The following is a 15,123-nucleotide window of genomic DNA, read 5'->3' on the forward strand; positions in this document are numbered from 1 at the left end:
TTTTTAAATCATAAGATAATATCACATCATTATTAAAAAAAATTATCACACTAATAATTTTATTTATTTTTTAAAAACAAATAATAAAAATATAACAAAAACATAATATTAAATATGATTTTTACAAAAATGATTGAATGATCAAAACAAAATAATAAGAATAGATAAATAATTAAATACATAATTTATCCTATTATTAAATATTTAAACCTAATTTCATAATCACTTATTAAATAAAACATTCCATTAATCTTATTTTCCCTCGTTCAACACCACTCAACTGTCGTTAGAATATTTTTCAATAACTTTAAATAATAATAAAATAATATCTGTTTAGAAATCTTCTTAAACATATTGACAATGCACATACACCTTACAAATATAATTGTTCGAATAGTTATCTAGAAAGAACAATATTCTCCAATTATAACTGAGAGAGTCTTTAATACAGTCTGCCATAATCTTATTAGATTACAGGCTGATCTTAATGTTGATGAACCAAATACCATAATCCTATATCAAAATCTCAGATTTCGTGCTGTGATTTCAATTAACAGGAACCATCGGCCCATTAGTGTATATACATAATATGTAGATGGCAAACAAATGGAACTGCTAACATGCTTCAGTAACTTTGGGGTACATTCTCCTCTAAAAGTTGTATGAATGTAACGTAATTGCCTCATTGTCTAAAGATGATTGGTACAGTTTCTTCTGTGAAGTATTCCTTCCTCACAGTTTCCACTGAGCAGAATTTCACCTTCAAGCACCATATTAAATATCTCAACAAATGACATCAAAGCAAGAAAGAATATATTACATAATTTTCAAGCTTCATTGATTAGTCAATTAACGTGGCATTGATAGTCTTATATCTGAAAATTGTAGAAAAGTAAACATAAATGCACAAACAAACACGGTCCAACCGGAAAAAGCAATTGCTTCTGCTTCTATAAAATGCCCTGAATTTGATGAGTAGAAAGATGTACATGCAAATAAAGGTTGGATGCATTCGAATATCAGAATCGAAGTTCATCGAGTTTAAGCAGCTATTTGGTGATAAAAGACTGTATGCTCCCAACGAAAAGAAATGATATCCATACAAGTAACTGCATGTTCCATTAATCATATTCATGCTTATCTAAATTTCGCTCCACATTGGCCAACCGATAAGAAAATGTAAACAAGAATATGTTGGTAATAGAGTTAATAGTGTACGGCATGAAAGTGCTTTTGAAACTAAAGAATATTAACTTTAACAATAATAAGCTTTCCAGAAACAAGTTCATAATTATGCGTACCATGGAAGCGTATGATTTTAACAAGGGCTTTGTTATCTGCCAAACTGGCTGAAATATAAAAGGAGCTTCCACAAAGAGAACTTCGCCCAACCGCTTTGGATAGTAATAATAGAATACGTCAAACTGCCAAAAAGAGGAAAATTTGTACATTGATCATAAGTGATATTAATTAATCTAACAACATAAAGACTTTTCACAACCTTAGTATCTAATAAAATACGACAGGTTATCACAGCCTCTTTCTCTAAATAATATATATTTGTGTGTGTGTACATCCCATGCTACCTCCATTGTAAGAAACTTAGAAGTTAACACAAATGCTCTCCTTTTTCTTTTCCTTTTGCCAGCCCAACACATTTATTAATAGCTTAATGTTGATATATTGGTATCGATACATGATATGATTTATGTTCCAAAAATATTCTGCAAATAATATGTATATTACCAAGAAAGTTAAAAAACCGAGATTTGCATTTTCAGTGCCAAAGCCTCGGAGGTCAACTATTCCAAGTATTTGTTCTTTCCCAGGTGGAAGCTTGCTCAATGCCTTCTCAATCAAGAATACACACAATTTCTCATCCTCGTGAGAGTCGTGCACCTGTGAGCAATAAAATAATGACTTCTGTTGGAAGCTTAATCATCTTAGAAGCACATTTAAAGTATAAGGGCAATCAAAATTAAACTCTATTTTGGCTTATATTATAAGAACATGATCCTTAGAAAAATAAAAGGATCCAGTCTATTCAAATACCTAGAAAGCAAGGTGGTTATACTTAAGGAGGATAGATGAGCTGTGTCCAGACACCAAGAATTTGCCAAAGAAAAAGGAATCCGATTCATGAAGCAGAGATACATGTCTTGCCTCTCATTTAGACTCCAATTCAATAGCACAGTTAATTAGCATATCGGTCATTTGAAGAATGGTCTCGTATCCGGTGGAACGGAGTAAATAGAGCATAGCTGTTGTGAAACAACATAATCAGGGCGAAACATCCTAGTTCCTACTTGCTACATTTGGAAATCGTTTATATTACGTCAGCAAAAATTTTCTTTCTCTTTTATCCAGAGATACACCCAGATAATCTTTTAAAGGAATCCCGCTAGAAGTTATCAAGCAAGAAAAGTATCCTTCAATGCAAAAAGTCTGAACAGACGTACATGAACACAGGCTGTGATCTTCAAAACTTACTGCAGGGAGGTGCTTAGATGCCACGACAATGAGCACTGGTCTGTCATTAACGTCAAGAAAGTCATGCACATAGCCTTTTCCAGTCGCGGCTATATTTTTCACATCATCTTCAGACAGATCAGAAACTCCAAATTCTTGACGCCATCTCTAGAAAAAAAATGCTTTAAGGGCAACAGGATAAGAGTTTCAGGTAAAGAATCAAATTACAATCTTCTAAATTTTCTTCATTTTGTGCAAGAAAACTTGCAATTGAGAAATGTGATTCACCAGTCGATACAAAAGAAAACTAAAGAAACTGATAAGTTTGTTCTTTTTCGGGAAAAGAATGCACAGGCAGTGTTGATTAAAATCAGCTTCCATTAAGGTATCATTTAAATGCACATAGTGAAAGCTCTTGTGCTACAAAATATGAACGCAAAGGTAAAGGATACAATAGCTTTTGTTAACTTAGAGACCGCTTCTTCAACAGAAAATCTCCGATCCTTAAGAAACCATAGTATCATGTCTTCGTCATCTCTTCCATTCTTTCCAACCGCCAGACTACAATGCTCCTTTTCAAGCTTCTCCTTAACTTCCAAAACTAACTGTAAGGTTTATGCCAAGAATTCTCAGGATCAACAGACAGTTGATTATCCATTTCGGTAAATACATAAACAAGCTACTTTGATGGTTACGTTTATTACTTACAAAGCATGTTTAGTTCTTTTTGCCTTAATTTCCAGCATAGATGAAACCAAATTTCATTCTCAAAAAGCAAAAAAACTGAAATGAATCTAGTAAACATTCAATTAAACAAAAAGGACAGTCAAAATCAAGTGAAATTCATCAAAATGATCGAATTTCCTCATCACGAGACTAAAAAATAAACTAATAATCCAAAGTAATCCTGCACAAGTATCCAAAATGGGAAACTTTATACGATTCCAGTTTCCAACATTTTCTTGTCTTTTTAATGAGATTTCACAGAATCCAAATAAAACCCAGTGGCAATGAGACGTATTAAGAGAAATGAAGTACGAAGTTGGTACCTTCCGTGAGCTGTTTGGATCTATCATAGAGTTTTGAACGGAGAGTTTGCAGTTTCGTGGGCGTTGAAGGGTGGACATAGATGAAAAAAACAAGGGAGGTCGACACGCACGAAGAGCTTGACACGTATGGATCGTCATTTCCGCTGAATTCACAGCTTTTTCCCCCTCAGCTCAGCCCTCAAAAATTCGTGGTAAGCGAGGCGTAAGGACAGTGGGGTGTTTTTTTCCGGGGAAAATCGGTGGCAGAAAATGTGGATTGATCTGGAAAGTGATATATTTGGGCGGTAGAAGCCGGAAATTGTTACTTGCCACACTCTTCCATAAGATAATGTCTGTATTTATTATTATTATCTTTTTTAAAATAAATTATAATCTTAAATTAATATTTTTTCAATAATTATAAAAAATATATTAATTATAATTATAAAATTTCATTATATTTAGAATATTTTCTTCTTTTAATAAAAATATAGACTTCTATAAATAAATAAATAAATAATTTTCCCCTCATTGTTAGGTATAAAAGATTAAAATATCTAGCACGAACCCTTATAATATCGAAGGTAAAAAAATTGTTAATATTTCTTGAGATCTCGCGTTTGAGCACAAGTAATGCTAAGGGTACGAGCGTTCAATATCAAATAGTTAAGAATTATTTTTGAACAAATACTATCATATATTTACCCTAAATTAATAAAAAAAATTAAAATAATAAATTTTAGTCTAATTTCATTATATAAGATCAAATTTATTTTAAACGGATCTGAATATCGATTTACTCCGAGATAATTACAAATTTTTTCACAAGACGGATTAATCTATATATGATTATGAAAGCATTGATTGTTGGATACGTTCCTGAGGCTGCACATGCCCTAGATGTACTATAATTTTGGGTTTCTTTTAGTTCCTCAAGGATTTTACCTCACTTTATAACTCAAAAATAATTTTTTATAAATTGTTGTTGAAAAAACTTTATTTTTTTATTATCACCTAGTTTTATTTACCATATAAGATCAAATCGGATCTAAATTTATAAAAATATAGACTTAGAGGTTATTTGTTTGTCTCTTAATGGATCTATTCAATGTTGAATGCTGAACCGTTCAGCATTTAACGAGCTTGTTTAGCACCTCTAAATGATTCAATGTTAATTGATTCAGCAAAACAGTGTTGAATGATTCAGCACAGAAATACATTCTGAATGATTCAGAGCCATTATTAAACAACATGTCACATTTATAACTAATTCATACAGAGTCTCAGAATCATTCAACGCTTAATCATTCTGAAATAAACAAACAACCCCTTAAATTTGTGTATTGCCTGCATTCTCTCAATTCTACTTAAGGATAAATGTTTGTAATTGCTTCAATGTACTAATCTTGAAGCACATCAAATGGATGTAAAATCGATCTTTCTGACGAGAAAATTATATTCATCGATCGAGAGATTATAAAGTTCAAAGAAAACAATACAGGGTATAAGGTAAGTAAGCTCAAAAAATTTATTTAGAAACTTAAACTAAACGTTTACGTATTCATACAATTGTTTACACTCACACTCAATCGCATGGACAGAACATTAGGTTTTCAAAATAATATACAGATTTTATTATACCTTGTATTGGACTAACCAAAGGACCAATCATTTTATATTGCGACAACAAAGGAAGATGCTTGAATGGTTACCGTGCCTTGAATGCCAACTGCAGCACAAGCTAGTAAGATGTTAAATATCAGCTGTAACGTTAAAATCGGTGAAGAACGACGGTACATCTGATGCCCCGTAGCAGCCGTTGTTTAACTTCATTTCTTTGCCTGCCATATTTTCCAGCAGAAATGTTCTTATCATATAGTTTCATGTAGATAACATACAACATACAAAGGTCATCATGTGTACAACCGCTTAGCAAACTGATCCTACAGATGCCTTAATCTACACATTTCATGAACTAGCGCCTATTTTAAAGAAGGTAAGAGTGCTCGGGATTTAAAGTCGTTCTACTCATAATGTGGTCCCTAAACATATAAAATATTTTGGGTTACCGTCTGCAAAATGTGAAAAACAGGCAGGCAATACGGAAGTTAGGAGATGATACCTCAAGCAGAGGGGACCGACAATTAAAGATCTGATTTGGCTTCCTGGTCTGTCTACTGAAGCTTCCATCATAAATTTTGTTTTCATTTGTCTTTGCTGAAGATTTACGTCTGCGGTTCACTTCCTCGACTGGCTTGTTTACTTCTTGAAGTGGCATGTAATGCTCATTTTCCTTGGTAGAAGATTCGCTTCTATCAGTTGAAACTGACAAAGCTGGACCAGACATAGAGATTGCAGAAGAGCCCTGATGAAAACTTGTGGATTGGGGCTGCAATCCTGATGAATCAGAAATTATGGAAGAATTTTATTAAAAACAATGAAACTAATATTGGGGAACCACATGGGAAGAATTTTGATTTTTTTTCCTCTTGAATTACTAGCAATGGCAGAAATTTTCAACAATAAAAAATATCTATCTGCTTGAATTGAGGAGTGTCAAATTTAAACACCCAACATGCAGGGTTAATAGTACAACAAAATCATACCAACTGCTGCTGCTTCTTGAAACTTTTCTCTCATGATTCTGACAAATTTGAACAAGCCATTTGTTCTGTTCAACTCATTAATCAATTCTTTGATTCCATTCAAGGGTGGATCACAATCCAACACTTAAGATCACAATAAGAAATGAAAATAATATGTTAGAGTAACACCAACTCAGAATACATATAGCTAATACAAAAGGAGGGCATTACTTACAGGAGTAGGCATCATCTGCATGTCGAATGGTAAAAGAATATTCTTGCTTTGGATTTTCCATATTCATATAATTGAATGTGAACTTCACCCCTAGAAAAAGAGAAAAGCAAGTGAGAATTTAACAACAGAGGAATTAAACGAATTCTAAATCTCATGCAATAAAACTACCTCGCTTACCATGACCACTTTCAATCTTAAAACCAAGAACCTTGTTGTACCATGATATGGCTTCATGTATTTCTCCATTTTCTTCATTTGCATGTTTCACCTTCTCTTCAATTTTTGCCAAAGCTGTGGGCAACACCATACAGAGAACAAGGAAGCATGAAATAATTAGTAGCTTAGGAGAGCAATGGCACTGCGGAGTTATGGTAATAATTAAAATATATATATAAGAAATAGGTTAAAAGGAAAACATCATAAATACCCATAGCAGAAAACTAGAAAATTACATATATTCCAGAAAATTATATCACAACCAATAGTTTACTTGTTACTCACTGCTCTCAGCGGAGCAGGTTAATTGGAATATCTAAGGAGCATTGTAATCCAAAATAACTGCATAAGCCGAGCTCCTCATACCACAACTATTTCTTGCTACTCAGGTTGTACAGGCTCAAAATACCAATACTTGCATAAGAAAATCAGAGGCAAATGAATAAAGACAGTAAAAGGGGGAAAGGGGAGGGAAGAAGGCTCATCAAGGAATGGAGACATAGTACTATGATTGTGATGCCAATATTTCCATAGCAGCCTAAATACCATGTGTTCACCAAGAAGACAATGCATGAAATGCGTTATCCATTATATGACAACTGTCCTCAGTGGTATCCTCAGGGACCGGCACAAGATTTTATATCAGGGGTGCTAATTTAAGAAATTATACTAGAAATTCAAGGAGTGCGAAATTATAAAATTTCGGGGTACAAAATTAGATCATCGATAGAAAATAAAAAAAATATCTAAACTATATTGAGATTTGAAATTTTCAAGGGATGCGACCGCACCATAACACACCACTTGGTCCATCCCGAATATCCTCAAAGCTCTAGTCCCACATAACGACCAAAAAGAACAATAATGACAGTGTGCATCAAGAAACCTCTATTATTAGAATGTAAAATGTAAAACTATAAGATGTTAAACATAAATATGAACCCCAATTGTGCAATGTGTGAACCGTAAACATTAAGCCATCGTACAGGAGTACACAATTACCTAGAGATTCTTGAGATATAATTGATCCATACTCATCTCTCCTTGCTCTTTGTACTTGGACGCTTCTTTTAAGTTTTTCTACTCTAGCTTTTATAGCAGAAATTGAGTCCCTCGTATCCATCTGCTTTGCCTCTTTATGTGTCTTTGCTACACAAACATATTATAAAAACATTCATAAATCACTTAACAACCGCCATAAATTCTGCTTTCCAATTTCAAATTCATAAAAATATAGGTGTAATGTCAAACCCGGCAAAATCAAAAGCTCAAAAAAAAAAAAGCAAAGCACTACCTGCTAAAACTTTGACAAGCTCATTCTCAGCTTCTCTCAAATTAGCTTTCATCTTTGCGAGTTTAGCTGTTACAGTGCATAAAAAGAAAATCCTCAAATTCACGATCTATCTATATTCACTCGAGTTATAGTATTAGAGAGAGAAAGCATAAAGGTGAAAGAAGTTGGGTTACTAACCGTGATTTTGGGCGGTGTCCAGTGCCAGGGCTTTGATGAAATTAAGAGAAGTAGGAAACGATGCAGCAAAAGAATCTATGATCTGTTGTTGGACACGGATCTCTCCGTCGCAGATCGAGCTCAGGTACTCCATTTTTGCCTTCGGATGTTCCTCAGTTTCGTTCCCCGTTTGTAAGAGGGCTTTGATTTGAATGAAAAAAGGAGATTGATTTTAGATTTTAGCCCGCCATTTTATTCTCTCATCATTTTCATACCGTCATCTTTAGTTCTTTTCTAATTAAAAAAATGGGTAAAGTACACTGGTGTTCCCCTTTGTTTTCATTATGTCTTATTTTGGTCACTTATTTTGAAAATTTTACTTTCTGAACATTTTTATTTTTGATCTATCTTATTTTAGTCACTGAATTTGCTGACGTGTCACGTTAGTAAAAACGTTAAAATTTTAAATATAATATTAATTTGATCCTAAATTTTAAATAAAAATCAATTATCGGCTCCCTTTAATGGAATCTTTCAAGTAGCCCATGCAATCTCTTTCTGTTTATGTAATCAATATTGGATGTGCTATATTTGCAGCAGAAATGGTTTCAACCCTTGGAACAAGTGCCTAAAATAATATATGGTAAATTATACTTCAAAACTTCTACTTTAACCACGAAAACAAAGAATACAAGCTTAGTACCATATGTTTATGGAGAAAAATGATCTATTACTTCATTTGCTGCCCAATTTACAAAAGAATTCTGCCTGTCCCCGTTCCTATCTGTTGTGCCTAACAGATGTGTGTTCGATGTCATGATCGGATCCTAGACAATCTTTCTACAAAAGTATCGTAATTTCGGTCTCGATCCAACATGCTTATCCGGACATATTTGGGGCTAACCCCAAAGTGTGTGCCGCTCCGAGTCAAAATCTTCTTCCCTCGAAAGAAGCTTTCGCAGTCTTCGATCTCTCCTTCGCACTTCACCCATGCAAAAGCTGCAAGAACAAAGCCGACGTAAGTCTGGTCCGGGAATTCGATGCACATAAGTATATTTTCGCCTTTGTCTTACCGGGTTGTGGCTCGAAGACCACATTGAGAAAGTTGCAGAGCCGTGGGGGGAAATCAGGCACACTAAATAGGCCACTCTCATGCACTGCCTCTCTCAATTGCTTCCACCTCTTGGCCATAACATGGTAGCTGAACTCGAAGAACGAATTGGCTGCATTCATTCTTTCACTGTTGTCGGATATAACTTTCAAAACCTTGGCCGCTCTAAGCTGTGAATCCTTCGACACACCAATCGTGTTGATCTCTATGTACTTTGTCATTTTTCTTGCAACATCTTCATCTTTAACAAGAGCCCACCTGGAAAATGTCAAAAAGTTAGACGAGATAGATATCCTATGGTACATTCGAGGAATTTTGATTAAAACGATAAAAGTTACCCGATGCGCATCCCGGCATGACCGGTGCTCTTCGAGACGGTGAATAGCATCAAATCATAGTTCGCAGCGGCAGATATGGGCGTGTATTGTGGCCAATAATAGGCGAGATCATGAATTATTATTCCCTCGCTACCGTTAACAACCGAGCGCCTCGCGAATCCATCGGGATTGTTCGGGGAGGTAACGAGTTCGATGTAAGGCCCGGTTTTACTAAAGCTCCGGGCATCGCCTCCCCACTTATAAAGCCCGGACTTCACGCAATCGGTAATCAAGGGATACGACTGCAAGTAATCAACACAACTGACGTCAACTTGACACATTGAATATGAATCAAGTCATTCAACCAAGTTAACATCATATGTACCCTAACACTTACAGAGTAATAAGGGGCTGCTGAAACCACACTGATGGGCTCGGCATCTGTGTCGGGGGACAGTGCGTAGAGCGCAGCTTGATAGAGTTGTGTCGATCCTGTCCCGACAATGATGTGTCGATTCTCTGTCACCGCATTGCCGACGACGTTATGTAATCGGACAATTTGGTTGGCAAATTCAGGCTCTAAGAACCAGCAAAGTTTGGTGGCATCCGAAAAGTAGCTCATGAATTGCCATCCGGGAATAACCACGGTGGTCTCCTCCCCCATCTTTTGCCAATAGCTTTCGTACATTGTCGGATCGCCACTGCAGTAAAAAAATATGGACATCATTTATGCAATGCCAAATAACCCCAGTAAATATACACAGTACATGCAGGGTAAAAACAGGTAAAGTAAGAAAAACGATGGTAAAACTGGAAAAAAGAATCTGCCATTGCAATGGTGGGTCCATGTCATCAGCAGATCAATGATTACATATGTATGGATAGGTCACATCAGATGGACACATCATGAATCATGTTGCTACGTGGCAGAGATGAAGACCAAGAGATGGGTTCATTATTGGACCACCAAAACGACACAGACAAAGGTGTTAGATTTCAGACAACCCCACTTTCGCATTTCGGTTCTGCCACCAGCAAAAACCCAAGGAAAAAAAAAGAGGTTCTGGTTTATAGGCACAGCAATGGCCGCCCACGGTGCTTGTAAAAAGCTTAGATATTTAAGTCAAAAGCTCAAAGACAAACCAGTTTGGTGTTTCTTTCAGGACAGAAAGTGGGCTACAATGGGTCACTTAGGGCGGTTCATGGCCCCCACTTATTGCAATTGCAAATTATGCACCGTGGAGACAGGAATCCCAACACTTGCTGTCAAGATTTTAATGGTCCACTAATAACTCGATTTAATTCCAAAAAATTAATTTGATATTAAAATACTTTCAATCTTAAAAAAGTACATTTGACTAAAAAATTTAAGTAAAAATGAAATTATAAAATAAAATTAAAATAACATAACATAAAAAAATTAATAACTAATAAGTTAGAATAGGACACCCTCGACTCTACCAGACATATATACCTTATCTATGATTATAATAAATTGTTTTAAATATTTATAATTAAATTTAAAACTAAATTAGAACAACTGAGCTAGATTTATCTTGAATTTCATATATTAGACTTAAAAAATTTTAAATCTGTTTTAAATTATAAAATAAAATTAGTCAGAATATTTTATTGGACTCAATCGAATACTTATCCCTAGCTGCCACACACCATGTGAAGTGCATAACGATGAAAAACGTGAAAATGTGTTGAGTAGAGCACCTATGGTTGATTTGCACTTTGGGAACAAAGAGAAGACAAAAAATGGTCTTCAATTTTCCCTGACAAGGTAGGCTCATACTCCATGGAAAATCTATAAAAAAAAAATTATTAACTCAACATAAACACTTACATTTGTCAACCGATCCGCATGTAGTTTATTTATCGTATTTAGTAGTTTTTTTTTCATTTAACTATTGATGATCATTAGCTAACAAAATGCCAAAACCCAGACAAGAGAATCAGATATTGTGATCATTAATATAAAATCATACTGGCAGCATCAAAAGACTTACTGATCAAGGTTGATAACCCTATCTTGGTCCATCAAAAGAGAGTAAGAGGATGAAGATGATGATGATGATGATGATGGAACAGTGGATAACAGAGCCTCTTCCTTTGTTCCATCATGCTCGATGAAAAAACTATAACTTTGAGAATCATGCAAAACCAGGACTTTAAAGATTAAACTCACATTCAGAGCAAGTGACAAAACCAGCAAGTTCTTCACTGTCAAAACACTCAACAAGCTCGCCATCTCTCTCTCTCAGAGAGACAGAGGACAAAGAAGAAGAAAAACCAGCAAGTGATTATAGGAAAACCATGAAAACGAAATCAAAAGCACAGAAAGAGTACCCTTTACCCAGAAAAAAAAAAGTAGCTGAGAACTGGTTTCAAGAAAGAAAGGGAATTTTCTAGTTATCCAAACATGAATGGAGAAAATAAAGAAAAGGGCATTTACTGTTTTCTTGAACAAACCAAAACGTACACAATCGAGGGAAAAGAAGAAGCAAAGCATTTAACTGCAGAGTAGAGATTTTCTCGGGAATCAATAAATCCCACCATGCCGATTTTTCAACAAAAAAGAAATCCCAGATCTCGAGAACAATTGGAAGCAAGAAGAGCAGATTCGGTGTTCCATATTTAGATGAATAATGGAGGCTATATAGAAGTACGAGGAAGGGGGGGGGGGAAAGTGGGAAAGTGCTCTGTTTCAAGAGAAAAAAGATGCTTTGATTTCATTTAAATTTTAATTTTGCTTGTTCTGACGCTGTCTGTCCAATTATTTTTTAATTGTAAGATAAAATAATGGAGTTTTTGATTTGATCTGAATAAGAATTAAAGCTTTGAATTAATTATTTATTTATTCTGATATTTTTCATAGCTGAGACCAACCTTTTAAACACTTGGAAGGTTCTTTTTGCTTAAATCAACACCTTTGTAAAAGAAGTATGTGCCAGAGCTTTGACAAGCTGGGAATGTGAATAGGGTTAACAACTCGAATTGTGATTTTATGTTTCTTTATCGATCAACTATGTTGGGAAACTGTTGGTGGAATGTTAGATTTTCATTCATCCTAAGTGATTTTTTTTAATGGAGAATCATCGTTAGTGAAATAACGATCGTTGGTCGATATTTTTTATATCGTAAAGAGTTTATCACAAAAAATAAAAGAAAAGGTGGTTGTAAAATGAGTCATCCTCGCCTCTAATCTCAATCAAAGGTGTTTATAATAGTCTTCGATATGCATATCAATTGTATGATCATTATAATTATTTGTATGTTAATAGGCTAGATATATATAATCATTAAATTTTAGATTTAGTTTTAATAGATCACATGAATCTGTCAAATGTCTTGTTTATATATTGTGACTGGTTCAAAAACATTTGCTCGAAAAAATTAGGTTCTCTAAAAGCTTCGATGATCGCTGATGTTCGTCTAGGATCTCAGTTGATGGAGAATTAATGATTTTCGAAAATTGTTCTCCAAAAATATAACTAAATTTATAAGTTAAAAGTAACTTAAGTTAGATCATCGTCAGATAAAACACGCATAAGATATAAAATTTGATACGATTCAATTTTTTCTAGTTTTATAAAACTTTAATTAGATTTTTTTTAAATTAATAATAATTAAAAACTTCATCCATTAAAAAAAGGTTTTAAAGTTTTTAAAAGCTTTATGTAAACCCCCCATTATTTTATCAAGATTCACCACTATTGAAAGTGGTGCTCAAGGTAAGGACTGGGGGCATAAATTAGGGTGTTAAATGGGTACAATTTTATAGATTTTGTATCGTATTCGTTCTAATTGGGGTAAGGATGGGTATAATTTTAGTGAGTAGTGGGCTGGTGTGGATTTAGAAAGTGGTATCTGTCGCGGGTAGTGGGCAGGTGATGGGTTTGAGACCTTACTCGTCCCGTATCTGCCCGCCCACTAAAAACTCATTAAATTTTGGACTATTATAAATTTAGATATAATTTTAGGGTTTGTTATTTATGTGTGCCAAATAACAAAAATATTATGTGTTTGCCATTTATGTTTCTAAGCTTTAATTATGTATTTTATTATGGTGTTTTATGTGCTTTAAGATCTATGTTAACACTTAACTCAGATAATCCTTGGTTTATTTTATTATGTTTCTTAATGAACGTGTTTGTTTTATGTTTTTTGTTTATGTATAACTTAAGGTTGCTGTCAGGTGAGTCTAGCTGGGTACGTCTCTAGTTGGGTAGTGGGTGTGGGGATGGATTTGAGAATGTACCCGCATGAGCGGGTGTGGATTTGAAATTTTTTACTCATCATGAGTGGTGGGTGGGTGATAGATTTAAAAATATTATGTGGGTATGGGGATGGGAGAGGGGGTATCCGCACCTGACCCGCCCGTTTGTCATCCTTAGGCAAAACCTTTATCAATCAATTAAGCTTGTTTCTCTATTTTAGATATTCAATTAAATTTAAATTTATTAAGTTATTTGAGTGATTTTCTTAAATGTTATTCTTTTTAAAAGTTTTAAGCTCGAGCAGTTGTATTTATAAGATGTGTGTACATTTTTAATAGTTAGAAATTACTATAAATAGATATCATCTTATAATCACTTATATTATTTCAAAAACAAAAATCCACTAATGTTTCGTATAAATTCTATAATTATAATATCAAACGTATTTTAATAAATTCACTCATTAAGTATATTATGATTCAATTATGTAGTCTTATTCAAATAATATCAATACCAAATAGGTCAGAACCATCATCGGGTGTTCAATTTATGTCACGTTCCATACATGTCGTATAGAGTATAATCTTTTTATATATATATATATATATATAGAAGTATCGAGTACAATATTACCACACATCTCATATATTAATGATAAAATATAGTATTAATATCTAATCGTCCGACATAATAACACCTCTAAAGCTAAATAACATAATGTCACCACACATAACAATCATCGTAACAATGCCCCATAAGGCAATCATCGTGTTCACAACAAATTATAACCTCTCTACGTATCATAGATTTGGATATTTGAAGTATAACATCTTAACTTAATCCGAAAAATTTATTTCATTCGTGAATATAATAATTAAATCTAAAGAGTCGTTTGTTTCTATCGTTATGAATGATATCTCCCACAACAACCGCACTATCGATGAAACGAACGACTCCATCAACATTCACAATGGGCATATCTAATCTCCTTTTAAGTGGGCTAAGATTTGAATCATGCTATCCTACACGCACAGTGAATTCAAAAAAATATTATTGATTGAGCCAATATAAACATAATAAAAAAATTATCTAATATTTCTCATATATATAATATTTTAAAATTTAAAATTTAATAACTAAAACTAATATAATTACATGTTCTAAAAGAACTTTAAAATTTATGTGAACAAAATGAATAGTTCGAAATATAATATTTTCACTGATCAAGATGAACTTTGTTTTTCATAGAACCAAAATCATCCATGATCGAGGCAAAAGAAACAATGAATAATCTTCATTGAATAAAATAAGATATGAGGAGTATCTTTTAAATTTTTATTATAATCTTGTAGGTGATGTTGAAAAGTCGTTAAACAAACGCCAATAACACCAAAAATTCATAAGTAATTAAATAACAAAATAAAATAAAATTATGAAAATTCAGGAAAAAATAATGAAAAACCTGTAGAAGAACATCAAAATTTTA

At 33.7% G+C, this 15,123-nt stretch overlaps 3 protein-coding genes across 3 annotated transcripts; all 3 read right to left on the minus strand.

The window, feature by feature from the left end:
• Nucleotides 1–515: 515 nt before the first annotated feature.
• Nucleotides 516–3,804, minus strand: LOC120204578 (CRAL-TRIO domain-containing protein C3H8.02-like). The gene is made up of 6 exons (XM_039204638.1): nucleotides 3,519–3,804; nucleotides 2,922–3,074; nucleotides 2,491–2,637; nucleotides 1,747–1,899; nucleotides 1,302–1,424; nucleotides 516–760 (listed from the first exon to the last, which is right to left on the minus strand). Exons 1-6 carry the CDS (start codon nucleotides 3,654–3,656, stop codon nucleotides 683–685), a joined length of 792 nt encoding a protein of 263 aa, XP_039060569.1. The 5' UTR covers nucleotides 3,657–3,804; the 3' UTR covers nucleotides 516–682.
• A 1,359-nt stretch (nucleotides 3,805–5,163) lies between these two features.
• Nucleotides 5,164–8,229, minus strand: LOC120204577 (kinetochore protein SPC25 homolog). Its single transcript, XM_039204636.1, has 8 exons — nucleotides 8,005–8,229; nucleotides 7,828–7,893; nucleotides 7,536–7,682; nucleotides 6,495–6,608; nucleotides 6,318–6,407; nucleotides 6,104–6,226; nucleotides 5,620–5,894; nucleotides 5,164–5,338 (listed from the first exon to the last, which is right to left on the minus strand). The coding sequence occupies exons 1-8, from the start codon at nucleotides 8,135–8,137 to the stop codon at nucleotides 5,327–5,329; spliced, it is 960 nt and encodes a 319-aa protein (XP_039060567.1). The 5' UTR covers nucleotides 8,138–8,229; the 3' UTR covers nucleotides 5,164–5,326.
• A 444-nt stretch (nucleotides 8,230–8,673) lies between these two features.
• On the minus strand, nucleotides 8,674–11,770 carry LOC120204573 (tryptophan aminotransferase-related protein 2-like). Its single transcript, XM_039204632.1, has 5 exons — nucleotides 11,427–11,770; nucleotides 9,809–10,112; nucleotides 9,433–9,713; nucleotides 9,057–9,352; nucleotides 8,674–8,982 (listed from the first exon to the last, which is right to left on the minus strand). Exons 1-5 carry the CDS (start codon nucleotides 11,666–11,668, stop codon nucleotides 8,798–8,800), a joined length of 1,308 nt encoding a protein of 435 aa, XP_039060563.1. The 5' UTR covers nucleotides 11,669–11,770; the 3' UTR covers nucleotides 8,674–8,797.
• Between the last annotated feature and the right edge of the window lie 3,353 nt (nucleotides 11,771–15,123).

The sequence above is a fragment of the Hibiscus syriacus genome, unplaced genomic scaffold, assembly GCF_006381635.1.
Source record: "Hibiscus syriacus cultivar Baekdansim isolate YM2019G1 unplaced genomic scaffold, ASM638163v2 tig00011079_pilon, whole genome shotgun sequence".
Classification (NCBI taxonomy): Eukaryota; Viridiplantae; Streptophyta; class Magnoliopsida; order Malvales; family Malvaceae; genus Hibiscus; species Hibiscus syriacus.

What these genes read in the sequence shown, in the direction of transcription:
- LOC120204573 (XM_039204632.1), bottom strand. Translation starts at nt 11,668, where the DNA reads ATGGCGAGCTTGTTGAGTGTTTTGACAGTGAAGAACTTGCTGGTTTTG. An exon ending in CATGCCGGGATGCGCATCGG is followed by an intron (nt 9,353 to 9,432) that starts GTAACTTTTATC and finishes GACATTTTCCAG; the next exon opens with GTGGGCTCTTGTTAAAGATG. An exon ending in GGTCTTCGAGCCACAACCCG is followed by an intron (nt 8,983 to 9,056) that starts GTAAGACAAAGG and finishes TTGTTCTTGCAG; the next exon opens with CTTTTGCATGGGTGAAGTGC.
- LOC120204577 (XM_039204636.1), bottom strand. Translation starts at nt 8,137, where the DNA reads ATGGAGTACCTGAGCTCGATCTGCGACGGAGAGATCCGTGTCCAACAA. An exon ending in GGACACCGCCCAAAATCACG is followed by an intron (nt 7,894 to 8,004) that starts GTTAGTAACCCA and finishes GCACTGTAACAG; the next exon opens with CTAAACTCGCAAAGATGAAA. An exon ending in TCAAGAAGCAGCAGCAGTTG is followed by an intron (nt 5,895 to 6,103) that starts GTATGATTTTGT and finishes CTGATTCATCAG; the next exon opens with GATTGCAGCCCCAATCCACA.
- LOC120204578 (XM_039204638.1), bottom strand. Translation starts at nt 3,656, where the DNA reads ATGACGATCCATACGTGTCAAGCTCTTCGTGCGTGTCGACCTCCCTTG. An exon ending in ATCCAAACAGCTCACGGAAG is followed by an intron (nt 3,075 to 3,518) that starts GTACCAACTTCG and finishes TAAACCTTACAG; the next exon opens with TTAGTTTTGGAAGTTAAGGA. An exon ending in TAAAATCATACGCTTCCATG is followed by an intron (nt 761 to 1,301) that starts GTACGCATAATT and finishes TGGTGCTTGAAG; the next exon opens with GTGAAATTCTGCTCAGTGGA.